This window comes from Peromyscus leucopus, chromosome 11 (assembly GCF_004664715.2).
Source record: "Peromyscus leucopus breed LL Stock chromosome 11, UCI_PerLeu_2.1, whole genome shotgun sequence".
NCBI classification, from domain to species: Eukaryota; Metazoa; Chordata; class Mammalia; order Rodentia; family Cricetidae; genus Peromyscus; species Peromyscus leucopus.
This window is the reverse complement of record NC_051072.1, coordinates 57,487,246-57,501,863: the sequence shown is the minus strand read 5'-3', so window position 1 is coordinate 57,501,863 and position 14,618 is coordinate 57,487,246. Positions and strand designations below refer to the sequence as shown.

The following is a 14,618-nucleotide window of genomic DNA, read 5'->3' as shown; positions in this document are numbered from 1 at the left end:
TAATCACTCAGACGCTTATATCACTTATAAACTGTATGGCCGTGGCAGGCTTCTTGCTAACTGTTCTTTTATCTTAAATTAACCCATTTCTATAAATCTATACCTTGCCACGTGGCTGGTGGCTTACCAGAGTCTCTACATGCTGCTTGTCCTGGCGGTGGCTGCAGTGTCTCTCCCTCAGCCTTCCGCTTCCCAGAATTCTCCTCTCTCCTTGTCCCACCTACCTCCTGCCTGGTCATTGGCCATCAGTGTTTTATTTATATAGAACAATATCCACAGCACTTCCCCTTTTTTCTTTTTTTTAAAAAGGAAGGTTTTAACTTTAACATGGTAAAATTACATATAACAAAACAATTACCGAGCAAGAATTATAGTTACAATATTAAAGAAGATGTCCTATCTATCTTATATTTGTGAGTTTAAGGTTTTATATCTAACTTATCTTTTATCATAACTGAGGAAATTACAACTATCTAGTTTTCAACCACATCAAAGACCTGAGAAGGAACATAATGGTACCTGAGAAATGGTAGACGGATGCAAGCAACTTCGGGAATCTTGCAAGAGTAGACCAAGACAGCTGGCAGCCTGGACAGTCACCTGATGTTTCTCAGCATTGTTGGTGCATTCAAATTGGCTACAGGCCTAGAGTATCTGACAGACCATTTTCAGAAGCAGGAATTCTGAGAGACCATCTTACCCTGTCTTGGCAGAGTACAGTAGTCGCTTTCCTTGTGTCCCGCTTGTCCAGAAAGGACAGCATTGCATTTGTACTGTCAGCCGTCAAGGCAAGGGCAGTTCTTTGCCCAGTAGGCCATTTTGTGCCAAAAAGACAAACTTCCAAATGGAAATGTCTTAGAAGCCCAACATTCTCTCGGGATCAATTGGTGCAGCCAGGAGCAATTGTGTCTCACATCAACAGAATTTTAAGTTATTTAAATGCCATATTCTCTAGGTCTATGAAGTGTTTGAAGATTACCTATCTATCTGAAATATATCTATGTATACCTAGAAGACTTAACTAACATGGCTACAAATATGATTATCATAGATGACTGATTATTAATCTATTTTTAATCATCCATTACAATTTTAAATGAGTTAAACATAATACCTCAAACAAGAATAGAAATATATATATACAGTATAACAAAATTAACTTTAAGTTTGTATTAATAAACTAAAATTTTTACCAATGTAAAACATTTTAAACATAAACTAAAATCTATACCAATGTAAAACATTTTAAACAAGTTGTTCTTTAAAAGTAGGTTCATTAATCTACCCTTTTATCTTATCATCTCCATATCCTCCTATATATCATATCCCCTTTTCTTTTTCAGAAAGAGATCACATTTATAATCAACCTGTTTTAAATAAAAATATTGGTTTTTCTCTGTCCCACACCAGAGGGCTCTTCTGATTTGGGACACAAGAATCCCTTAACCATTTTTTTTTTTTTTAAAAGCAATATGTCTGGGTTTAGAGGGGAGTGAGCCAATTCCACCTCTAAAGCCAGTTTGGTATATTTGGGAATTTGGGCGTAGCATCTCTTACTACTTCCTGCTGGAGGGGGGCACTGTATCTTATGGGGACGCAAAGAAAATTTTAGACCTATGGGGTAGTCCGTGAGGCTGTATTGTGTGAACCAGTTGCCTTGAAACCGATCTGGATGTTGGATCATCTGGGCCATGGTGTCATCGGAGTCCTTTCAGGGGTCTTGGCTGGTGAAACCTGATGTATCTTAATCTGGAACAAGTCCACAGCCTCTGGCTTTCTGGGGAAACAAAAGCAGAACCTCTTTTCCAAAGTAACATATCCTTATATCCAAATTTTGAAGTCAAGGTACCTTTAAAATATACATTTTGGCATAACTCAACAGCTTTTGTAATCAAATGTTTTTGTTTAGTTATGAATATCAAAGAGAACATAATCCAGATTCTCTGTGTGGTAGCCATCTTTATGTGGCTTATGTTTTATATTACCTTGAGCCTTGAGCCTATTGCTTTAAACTGCACCATTGTAAGCCTGAAACGGCGCTGTGGCTGCTGGCTCCGCCCACTTCAGCTTCCCAACATGGCAGTGGTACGTTTTCTGCCAGCTCTGGGAGTCATCAAGTCTCAGAAATAGTGGGTCTAAGCTTTTATCAAAGCAGCGTGTAGCCCAGAAACCTCTTTTTTTTTTTTTTTTAAATACTAGTAAAGACTAAATCTACCACACAGCTTAATTTGCCGCTGGCAGATGCCTCATTTCCGCCATACTGCCGGTCAAACGCACCCGCCAGGAACCCGCCAGTGTCCAAACTTGCGTTTTGCTGCATCTAGCTGCCCGTATGAGACAAGAAGCAGGAACCTGGTTTTGGCTCTGTTTAGAATTGGTTATTAAATATTCTCAGGTTTAAGGTGGAAACTCGAGCCGTTGGGCGCCATTTGTAGCTGGAGGGCTTCTCTCCAGGTTCCCCAAGCCCTGCAGTCCCACAATCCACTTATAAAATAATCACTCAGACGCTTTGCTCTGGGCTCGCTCTCTGCGCCTGGACCCTGGATAGTGGAGATTGATTGTGCAGAGCTCCAGAGAACACCGCTGGATTGCGATACATTTTCCCCAGACCCCCGCGACCTATCCATTCCTTTATTTGTAAGTCATCCACTAAATAAATCTTCCTTTTAACTACGTGGAGTGGCCTTTATAATTTTCGCCAATATGCTGGGGTAAAGGCAGCACAGAAATTGTGGGAGTGGCCAACCCACGGTGGCCAACTGGTCCAGCTTGAAACCCATGCCAAGAGGAAAGCCGGATCTGACACCGTCAGAGGGCCAGGAACCAGAGGCTAGATAGCCCAGAGACCTAGAATAGAACCAAACATGACCAGAAAAAAAAAAAAAAAAAAAACCAACAATGAAATGATTCTTAACGATACTCTTCTACACTCATAGACCAGAACCTAGCACAAGTGTCATCAGAGAGGCTCCATCCAGCAACTGATGGGAACAGATGCAGACCCACAGCCAAATATTAGGCAGAGCATGAGGAATCCTGAGGGAGAGGGGAAGACAGATTGTAAGAGCCACAGGGGTCAAGGACACCACAAGAAACCCCACAGAATCAACTAACCTGGGCTCACAGGGACTCACCGAGACTGAACCAACAACCAGGAAGTCTGCATGGGTCTGATCTAGGTCATTAGCATATATAGCTGTGTAGTTTGGTCTTCTTGTGGGATTTCTAACAGTGGGAGTAGGGCTGTCTCTGACTCTTTTGCCTGCTTTTGGGACCCTTTTCCTCCTACTGGGCTGTCTTGTCCAGCCTTAATATGAGGGGATGCACCTACTCTTATTGCAACTTGATATGCCATGTTTGGTTGACATCCCCAGGAGGCCTGCCCTTTTCTGAAGGGAAACAGAGGGGAAGTGTATCTGGGGAAGAAGGGAGGTGGGGGGAAGGTACTGGGAGGAGAGGAAGGAGAGGAAACTGCAGTCAGGATGTAATATATGAGAGAAGAAGAAATTTTTTTAAAAGATAGTAAGATAGCAAAAAGGTTTAAGAATGGCAGTGAAAGGGGGGGAAGCTGGGAATATGAGACTCACATCTGATGTCTCAGTGTGAACAGGATCAGTATACTCAGAAGATTAGACCGTAGGCTCTGATGGTCTCAGTGTGAAGATGGAAACAGTATTCCCAGCACATTGTAGACTATAGTATCTGATGTCTCTGTGTGAACAGGGATCAGTATATACAGCAGACTGCATACAAATATGAAGGGCACTCAGGAAGTTCCAAACACTGAGGTGCTTGGATTCCCTCTCAAGACGGTATCACAGGCATCTACCACCACTGGACAGGGACAGTAAGTAGGTGCTATGGCTTAGAAACTGAATCACACGATCCTTAAAGAACAGGGATTTTCATCTAATGTTGAAGAGGCAATGGCCTAAAATGGGTGTCAGGAAAGGGGGGTCATTAACAAAAAGTTTGTGGGGTGAAGAAAAAAAATGGCCTTCCACTCAAGGACTTCAGGATTGCTTTAAATGTCAGCTTTGTTTTAAAACTCCTTAGTGGATGCACTGATCTGTGAAGATGTTCCTATCACATAAGTTATATATGCAAACTGCTTCACACTGCATCGGCTCCCCAAACCAGCCTGGTGCTCCACTGTGCACAGTGGTAGACACAGTTCAAGGTTGGTCATGAACTCTTCTGACCTCAAAGTCCCTCTCCTTGAGAACTGCAGAATGGGGTACAGCGCAGAAAGGGCTGGGGGGTTAGGATTGTCTTTACCATGAACGTGCGCTCCTGAGAGCAATGCAAAGTTCAGAGGGCAAGGACGCAGGAAACTGGCCGAGGAAGACAAAGTGTGTGTGTGTGGAGGGGGGTGGGGGGGTCATGCAGAAGTCACCATCAGCTACACGGACTCTGTTGTGTCAGGGATGGTTGTGGCATTCCCAGACTACACATACTCAATGGTGCTAAAATTCAGTGTGACCCTAATGAAGAAAGCACCCAAAGGAAGTGTCAGAGTTAACCAAGCAAAGGGGGAGAGGTGGGAAGGAAATGCAGAGGAGGGGTTTAGTTTGGGGAGTTTTGTTTATCTGTTTGTTTTGGTTCGTTTTTTAAGGCATGGTATTGATATGTAGCCCTGGCTAGCTTGGTACTTACTAAAGAGCCCAACCTGGCCTCAGACTTATGATCCTCTTTCCTCGATGTCCTGAATGCTGGGCTAGCAGGTGTGGACCACCATGCCCATCTCAAGAACTCCTGGGACTGCAGTGTGGAGGTATGGGAAGGAAGTGAGACCTGGTGCCTATGGCAGGAGGGAGGGAAGCAGGAATGAACCTCTGACAGGATTTGTACGTCTGTTGTCTGTGCGGACAGTGGTTTCGTCAGGCCTGGATGAAGTCAGGTAAAGGGCTCTTGGTAATCCAAGAGATTCGGAGATGCTGTGCAGAGTGAAGACTGGGGGTAGAACAGACAAGAGGGAGGGTTCAAATGCAGGAAATGCAGGAAAGCAAAGGTCTGAACACGAGTCCAAGCTCTCTGCCTTTAGGTGGCAGCGTATTTCAACGGAGATCCCTGGATGAAGACAGGGTTAGGAGAGAGGTAGGTTCAGTTTAGCATGGGTTTGACAGAAGTGTCTGCAGATCCACAAATGACAGGTCTAGCAGGCATTCTGAGAAGAGTCCGTCTCAGAAGGGAAGAACTCTCAGCTGGAGATAATGACCCTGCATATATATCCTGGAGATAATGACCCTGCATATATATCCTGGAGATAATGATCCTGCATATATATCCTGGAGATAATGTACAGACGGCCAGATCTCTGTCACCACTCAGAGAAAGAATGTAGAACTAGACTAGAGGACTGAAATAGGGCTGTCTGTCCTAAAGATGGGGTTTCCAACTGTATGATCCTGACATACTCCAAAGATAACAAATCAGCACAAACAGAATTTAATTTACAATATAAATAATATAATATAATTTATGCCTGGTGGTGTACATCTTTAATTCCAGCACTCAGGAGACACAGGCAAGCTTCTCTCTATCAGTTTGAGGTCAGCGTAGTCTATACAGTGAGTTAAAGGCCAGCCAGGACTACATAGTGAGACATAGTCTCAAAATAATAAATAAATAAAAATCAATTTAAAAAACAAAAACCACAATATATATTTATGATTATTAAAATTCCAAGCCAACTCTTAATAACAAAATAGAAAAACACTCCATCCCCTAAGCCCTCCAGGTACTTGAGATTTACTGAACTATTAAAAATGCTAGTTGAAACATAAAATTTCATTCAATAGTTATACTTTATCTAATTAACATCACTATGCTACTAGCAAGATGACTGAACATCAAAACATTAATTAATATTGGGTTGTATACTTTTAAAATGATCTAAGAACTGAGCTTTCCTGAGGATGTCATACACTGCAATGCAAACACAGCTTGATCACCAAGTCGGGAAGTACACCATATTAAAAGGGTATTAATCTCCACTCAGATCCTCCAGATGTACCATAATGAAATACAGTGAATAACTGTTTCTTTGCTCAAGTAAGAATATCCCAACTCATTAAAAAAATAAAAACATTACAATCAGCACTTTTACTCACACTTTCAAGACTGGATTCTCCCTCTTCCTCTGCCATGTTCCCGGACTAGCAAAAGCAGAAATCATAGTCTCAGAACTTCCTCTACAGAATGGCTAGAAATGTGGCCAAAATGAAATAATCACAAATGCGGCTCATTGGCCAGCAGCAACAACAATAATCCCATTTGCCTTAAAAACCTAGCGCGTGTAAACTGTGTGTTCACAGACAAGTTGCCTTATTTTGATGGGTCCGGAGAGAACCTTAGACTGCAGCCCATTCAGGCCTGGACTACAACAAAGACCAGGCTAACCCCCTACTTCGGCCTCGCCAATGCTGAGATTACAGATGTGAGGCACCATGCCCAGCCAGACTAGCTGGGTGTGGAGACACATACCTGTAGTCCCAGCATGTGGGAGGTCAATAGTTCAAGGCTATCCTCCCTCAGCAATATAGCAAGTTGGAGACCAGTCTGGTCTACATGGGAACCTGTCTCAAAAAACCAATTTAAAAAAATTAGGCTTTAGAGATAACAACAGAACAATCGTGAATGTTCAGTAAAAAGATGAATTTTAGCTAGGAACTGTGGCCCAGGCCTTTAATCCTAACACTTGGAAAGCTTCTTCTGAGGCAGGAAAATCTCAATTCTCCCCTCATCTTAAACAATACACCTTTCATTCCTAAGTATATGTAACAATTGGAAATGAGTCACAGTCCCTTGTGTCTTAGTGTATAATGACTGATACATCTGCTCGGCCTGACTCTTGATCTGGCTGAACGGGTTGGATGTTGTTGTTGTTGTTTTCTTCCTTTTTTGTTTTGTTTCGCTGTCTTTAATTCAATACAAACCTTTTCGCAATCACTTCAGCAGAATCCAAAGACTGAAGAGAACCGTTTTTCCTACCTTCCCAATCTCGGGGTCGGCCCTCCATGGAGAGAGTGGAGAAGCCACCCACCCCTCCACCCACCCATGCTGCTCTGCTGCTCCAGGGAGCAGGGATTCCACAGATGACCACTCTTCAGATGAGCTACTCAACTAAAAACCGTGTGCTCACTAGGTATTGTTACGTGAACTTTAATCTGATGTATGGAACCAAATCTATGTGTGTGTAATTTTTTTCTTGCAAAGATATTTCTTTTGATGAATCAATAAGTTAGTGTATATTGAATCATGATTTTATATATATATGATTTTATGTTTATATATATAAACACACACACACACACACACACACACACACACACACACGTTTCCCCAGACTTAAGGTTACTTATAAATAAATATATATACACATATATACACATACACATAATAGAACACGCTATGCATATACTTAAACATTAAAGATCATTCTTCACTAATGAAAGGAAGCAACTTCATCTATGGAAGAATCCGACACTATTGACCATGACAGGTGAACAAGCAATGTTGGGATAAAGGTAATGGGACTGATGTGACGTTAAAGCACATAGAAGACTATTGGGGCAGAAAGGGACCCACTGCGAGGACCACAGGGAGTTAAGGAAGGGCAGTGGAGGAGACAGATGAATAAGAACACAATACAATGACATACGTGTATGAAAATATCACAACACTATCAGTCATGTTACATGCTAACCTGAAAATTTAAAAACCACCCTAAGAAACAATTCCACAGTATTATAACTGTAAACATAGATTATGTCCTTTTATCAAACCAGGTGTCTTTGATATGGTTTCTGTTGCTGTGAAGAGACACCACAGCCACAGCAGCTCCAATAAGGAGAATATTTACTTGGAGTGGCTCACTTACAGTTTCAGAAGGTCAGTCCATTATCATCATGATGGGAAGCATGGCGGCATGCAGGCATGGTGCTGGCTACATCTTGATCAGAAGGCAATAGGGAGTGGACTGTCACACTGGGCGCTTGAGCATCTATGAGACCTCAAAGCCCGCCTCCACAGTGACACACTTCCTCTAACAAGACCACACCTCCTAATGGTTATTCCCTGAGATTATGGAGGCAATTACATTCAAACTACTACACCAGGCATGGTGCACAAGCTTGTGGGTAGAGTATCAGGCACTTACACTAAAGCAGAAGTTATCACTTGAGTCTGTGAGATCAAGACTGGTCTGTACAACATAAGACTGTGTACTAACGAGGGAGGGGGTAAGGAAGGATGAGGGAGGGACAGGGAGACAATTCTAGCTATGAGAGCTAAACATCAACGTTTACAACGACTTGGTTTGAACTCCTGTAAACTGGTTACTCACACACCTTGCAGGTCCCCGGCAGAGGTCCTCTAGTTGAGAGAGCAGGCTAGTAAGTACAGATTTCATGTGAAATCCTATGCCCTGACCAAAAAATGTACATGATTCCATATGATCCCAAATAAATATTTCTAATTATAACCTCAAAAATAACTGAGAAGCAATCATACCAGAAAATTGAGACCAAAAGTAGATCATCTGATGGGGTGGTGGCTAAAGCCTGGATTTCTCGACACACGGCAGCCTGGGTGGGGCAGACCAATCACTAGCGTGGGAAGCATCAGGAGGAGGAAGGCAGCTCAGTCTTGCAGCTCCTGAGCAGGTCAGTTCTCCCTACCATCTCACAATACATACCACCAATCAAAGTTTAAACAGGAAACAACATGGAGGGAGGAACCACTGATTGGAGCTGGTATTTTCGCTGACCTCCACAAGAGGAAGTCTCAGGAGGAAACAGGAAGCACTTCACTTTCCTCCATTCTGTATTTCCTTAAAGGAAACATACTAAGTTGCCTTTCTCCTACTGGTCCTCACACTCCGTGTTCTCTCTAATAACTGTAACGGGCAGGGCCCGAGAAGAATGTGATGTACCACATACTATGACAGAAAGCCAGCAGTGGGGAGCTGAGGGGACAGAGCAGCGTTCGAAATAGTGGTACAGTCTCCCGTCATCTTCCCCAAATCCCTAAATGCATAAGCTGTAAATGAACCAAAGACACTCCCCAGGTTACAGGCCCAGGGCAGAGAAAGGAGAGAATCAGGAAGAATCGGGAAGAGATCTAATCCTTCCTAACTGCAGTTGTGCCCACCCACCTGCTCTCCAACTGGACACTGAAAAGAAGAATCAACAAATCTACTCGCAGGGAAGGAGAGAAGGGGCACTTGCTTCCTGAGTCAGCAACGCCAACCCACACAATCCCTCTTCCATCAGTCACTAATATCAATGTCAACATGGGGCCAATAAGAAGCTCTTGAACAAGAAAAGAGACACACGTCCATAAAGTTGAAGAGGTCGACACAGTGATGCACATCTGGAATTTCAGCCCTTGAGAAGCTGAGGCATGAGGATTGCTAGTTCCAGGCCACCCAAAGTTTCATAGCAAGACCCTGTCTTAAAAAAAAAAAAAAAAAAAAAAATTAGCCAGGCAATGGTAGCATTCACTTTTAATCAGCACTCAAGAGGCAGAGGCAGGCTTATCTCTTCGAGTTCAAGGCCAGCCTGGTATACAAAGAGTTCCAGGACAACCAGGACTATTACACAGAGAAACCTTGTCTCAAAAAAAAAAAAATGAAAAATAAAAAAAAAAATTAAGATTGAAGAGGGAAAGCCTTTTTCTTTTTTTTTTTTTTTTTTTTTTTTTTTTTTTTTTTTTTTTTAAAGATTTATTTATTTATTATGTATACAGCATGTATGACTGACTGCAGGCCAGAAGAGGGCACCAGATCTCATTACAGATGGTTGTGAGCCACCATGTGGTTGCTGGGAATTGAACTCAGGACCTCTGGAAGAGCAGTTAGTGCTCTTAACCTCTGAGCCATCTCTCCAGCCCAAGCCTTTTTCTATAATGGTGAAAAACCGGAAAAATTATTTACTCTACATTACTAATTTAAAAAGAAAACAAAGCATCTGAAAGCAAGATAACAAGGAAAAAACTGCTAAAATTAAAAAAGTGAACTGGGACCCAGGTGTGGTGGTAAACACCATTAATCCCAGTAACAGGGAGATGAAGTAGGAGGAAGACAGGCAGACTAAGGCTAGCCTGGGCTACAAAGTAAGTACCAGGCCGGGCTAGGTCCTAAGACCCCAACTGAGAATTAGAAAAGGAAAAGGGAGTTGTGGTAAGGAAGGAAAATTAAAAACAGAAACATAAAGTCTACATTCTAAATAAGAAAAAGAAATACAGAAGTTTGAACGGGGGAAGAGATCAAATCAGCATTTTAGTATACACTCTTAAATGTTTTCCTGAAACACAGAAGAAGGTCAAAATGAAAAAATGCCAACTGACTAAGAGCAAAGAACACAGACACAAGCCACATGCCGCCTGTAGAGGAGTCAGTCAGTCACAGGTCAACAAGATCGGGAGAACCAGAGCTTCTGCGTCCTCTCTGAAACTACGACACAATCTTCATCCCTGCACTGAATATTCACGTCTAAGCGCCCGACAGTCAACTGTGGTACACTGGACCTTTAAAGAGCTTGAGTAGACACGAGATTCGACTGGGCAGTTCCAGAATGCAGGCAGTCCGGGGCTCCACCATAGAGGAGCAAGGCAAAGGCTTTTCCTGAGAGAACACAGAACAAGGAAAGAGAGGCATCTGACACCTGTAAGGGGAGCAATGACTGTCTTCCGGTCATTCCAGCGGGAATTCCTTAGCTAGAGGTCAGCCGCTAGACAGAGCGTAGTTTTGCTTTCCTTGGACAGACCATGAACCGAGTTGAGTTTTTGTTTGCTGATGTGGAACCCATCATGATGGCACCTCCTCGGGCAATGACTGCCCAATTATTTGAGCACAGGCAGCTGTGTTTTTACAGAGTATGTGGTATGTTTCCTTCTTCCCTTTGAGCATCATGAAGCTCAGAACTTCCTCTGAGGCTACTCTTAGTGATTATATAGAAACAGGGGAGAAGAAAGTACAACTTTTCATAGACTGTATTTCCGGGTGACTCATCTTAATGTCATCTTTCTATTTGAGCTTCATCTCTTCATGACTATGATTTATCTTTGTTATTATATCATTTATGGGTTATAAGTCACCTGAAATACTTTTGGGACAGATAGGATTTGAATTTCAAATTATAAGCAACACAGATAAAATGGCTAATAGAAAAGAAACCAGATAACAAGACAGGAAGCAAAAAAGATACATACTGAGCCCTCAAGTATCATCCTGAGAGATTTGAGACTTTTAAAAAGAAGTATAAATTATGGCTTTGCTTTCAATAGTCAGTAATCAACTTTATATGAAATTTTCAAGCCGAAAAGAACATTAATTCCATACAATAAAATCAATGATAAATTGTACAATGCTATTTAAGGAATTAGTATGGGTTGATGTGATAATTGAAAATAGCACCGTCAAGCCTCTGCTATGCGTCAGGAACTGCGCAACTAAAATCCTCAGAGCCTCTCTATGAGGCATGTTAGTATGCTTTTTCTCTATAGATAAGGAAATTGAGATACAAGATAAGTCGCTTGTTATAACTGGTAAAGGTAAGTAACTCAACCAAAAGCGTCTGAGCATTACAACCATGGTCTAGAGGAAATGAGACTTTTCAGCTTCTCCTGGAATTATGAATTGAAACAAGCTGGTAGCACTGACTAAGAGGTGGGGGGAGGGGCAGATAATGACCCTAGGAATCGGTAGAAATGACACAGAGTGGACAAGTAAACAGCCTGACTAGAGAGTAGGTTGAGGACTACAGGAAAATCTGGGGAACAGGGAGCAAGCAGTTTACAAAGAGTCTTCAAACTCAAAAGACTCTATTTAAAACTGCGAGCAAGAGCAAACCATCGTAAGGGTCCAGAGCACAAAGGGGTGGATGAAAAGATCTTCTTGGAAAGATAATATACAATGATATGAAATAACCCTAACTTCAAAGGCAAACTATTGGTAATTATTCTCCTTGGCCCTGATAGACCAATGAGCATTTGATGAACCAAGCATAGTAGAGGGGCCTCCGTTTCTGCAGAAGATCGCCCTCAGGTGGAGCATATTTTTAGTTGCCCTATCTTCTAAGTGTTTTATAGCCTGTTTGGCCCCTAAAGACATTCGTTTCCAATGTCCCATCACCAAATAATCTCTATAGCTCTTTCTTTTGTATGTTGGTTATACTTGTGATTCAAACATAACCTCTGAACTCCAAAGCATGTCTTGAGGCTTCTAAGATATTAATATTCACATCAGTCCCAGCCTGAAACTACCTACTTATGTGAGCTTTACTGTTTTCCCAAAGGGATGCTTATGTTTCTCAAAAGTTTACCGAACACTAAGAAGTGTTATCAAGATATATCTTGTTCTGGGCACAGGAGTGGATGCCTACAACCTCAGCACTCTAGAGGCTGAGGCAGGAGGAATCTAAGGTCCACACTAGACTGGACTCCATAAGACCCTGTCTAAAATATAAAAAAAGGTGTGGGGTGGGTGGCACAGTTGGCAGAGTGATTGCCTAGCCTGCACCAAGACCCGAGTTCCATTCCCAGCACCTTGGAGACGGGAAGATCAGCTCAAGGTCAGACCCAGCTGCATAAGCAGCACGAGATTAGAGTAGTCTAGAAATCTGAGAAAGGGAAGATAGGATTTTTTTAAAGCATTGTCTCACACATCCCTCCACGATAGCAAGGTCTTTAACATTATCCTCATCTTGTAATATTCCATATTCAAATGAATCAAGCTGAGAACTATTTCCACTGGTTTCTTCCATTAAAGTACAAATAACAATTTTCTGTTTGTTTTTGCTCATTGAGACGGGATCTGGCTGTGTGTAGTGCAGGCTGGATTCAAACTGGAGCTCTGCCTCCAGCTACGACATGCTGGGGTGACAGTGCTGAGCCAGCAAGCTCGGGTGTGACGTTTTTCAAAGCTCTGCTCTGGGAGACTTGAACTTCCTCATTACTCGAGTTTATTTTTCGGCGAAGGTTTTCATTTTGTGTCCTTTTCCCCTGTCCATAGCTGCAGCTTTGGAAGCAATGAGGAGCGGTAATACCTGGGATCCTAAAGTGGATTTGAGCGCTGCACAGGGTCTCTCTTCTCTAACCCTAACAATCATAAATGTACACCTTGCCACCACAGTGGAGGCCACTATCAGATTATAATGACTCAAAGTAAGCTTTCGGCACAGAACTATTGAATTTGGAAAGAGCAAGCCGACTGACAAAGTACACTCATAACAAGAGGGCATGAGTCTGAACACTGAAGCAAAACCGATGGCCCTTGTAACCCATGATGGCGCCTGCACTGTCCGCTCCTTGGAAGGCAGGCTGAGCGCAGGAGGCCACCTGGAGCCCAGACCAAACAAGCCAGGCCTGGGGAGTGCCCACCAGCACTTGGGAGACTGAGGCATGACTGCTTAGAGTTCAAGGCCAGTCTGGGCTACACAGTGTGTAGCAGACCCTGTCTCGGAAACAAACCCACAATATGGGTTTGTTGTTTGTTTGTTTGTTTGTTCTTAGGTTTGGAAACTATTTACATCTTGTCAGAAGCATGTAACTGCAGAAATTAGGACTCCATTTTGATTGTGAAGGAACCTGTGGCCACCCCGGGTTTTACTACCAAAATTTTCAAAATTATCACTGCAACTGAAAGTATGTCTTCTATACATCAGCTAATTATTCCTGTATCTCTGATGCCCACCCCTTCCCGGTTTTGTAGACTCGGGGGGGGGGGGCCGTGTTGGCTGCAAATCTGGAAGCCCTTCAGGTGGGCCTGCCAGTCTCCACTTCCTTTGTTTTCCAGGTCACGTGAGCACACGCCAAGCCCACGGTGAAAGGTCGCCTGGCGGCCCGCGCCCGCCTCCCCGGCCTTTTGTGCCGGGCTGGCCGCTCCACCGCCCTTCTCCGGTCCCGGGAGGCGGGCGAGGGCTGCGGGGACCAGAGGAGGAGGCGCCGTGGCGACGAGTACTCACCCCGCTCTCCCGCTCGCCCAGACCTGCAGCCGGCGGCGCGCAGACGGGCGGGGCGGGGCCGGGACGGCGGAGGGGCGGGGCGGGAGGAGAAGCCCCGCCCGCGCCGCTCTGAGCATGCGCCGTGGGGACGCCCGGGCGCCCGGGGGACCTCCGAACGAGACCTTCCTGCAACCTGTGCACCCGCATCCCTTTCCAAAACCTAATCCACCGGGCGATGTCAGCCTGGCAGGGGCGGCCCCGAGCCAGGGGGCCTGCACACTCACTCCAACACGCTATCTAATATCCTCACCATAAAGGGGGGGCCGGTGAGGAAGTGGAGTCCCAGCAAGGATGCAGGCCGCCGCTCGCATCCCCGAGAGCTTGGAGAGCCAGGCCACCCTGGTTGCTGTCACCCATTTAAAACAAGACTGGGGCAAGAAGTTAGGAATCCGAACGCTGAAAACCGTACCAATTATGATACAAAAAGCAGAAAGTGCCAACCCAAAATGGAACGGGCAAGGGCAGGAATGGGGGGGGGGGCGCTCCAAGAGGTTTTAAGTCATACACCTCACGAAACCCATAGGACATCTCAGGAGCGCGTCCGCTCCTTTAAAAAAGAATACATTTCTTAGAAAAGAAAGTAAACAGGCAAAATGAAAGCACCGTCAGTTT

The 14,618-nt window shown here is 43.9% G+C and overlaps 1 protein-coding gene across 4 annotated transcripts in view; it reads right to left on the bottom strand.

Moving 5' to 3' along the window:
• Positions 1-14,024, bottom strand: part of Atg10 (autophagy related 10) — a 279,336-nt gene extending 265,312 nt beyond the window's left edge. Inside the window, exon 1 of one of the 4 annotated variants that reach the window (XM_037209521.1) lies at positions 13,968-14,024. Coding sequence is in view for 3 of the 4 variants with exons in the window: in XM_037209522.1 (XP_037065417.1) it covers positions 6,114-6,149 (36 nt within the window). In the remaining variant the exon portion in view is untranslated. Of the gene's footprint in view, positions 1-6,113; positions 6,232-13,967 lie in introns of those variants that run through there. The other 3 variants (XM_037209522.1, XM_037209520.1, XM_028891025.2) reach the window with 3 other exon arrangements.
• Between the last annotated feature and the right edge of the window lie 594 nt (positions 14,025-14,618).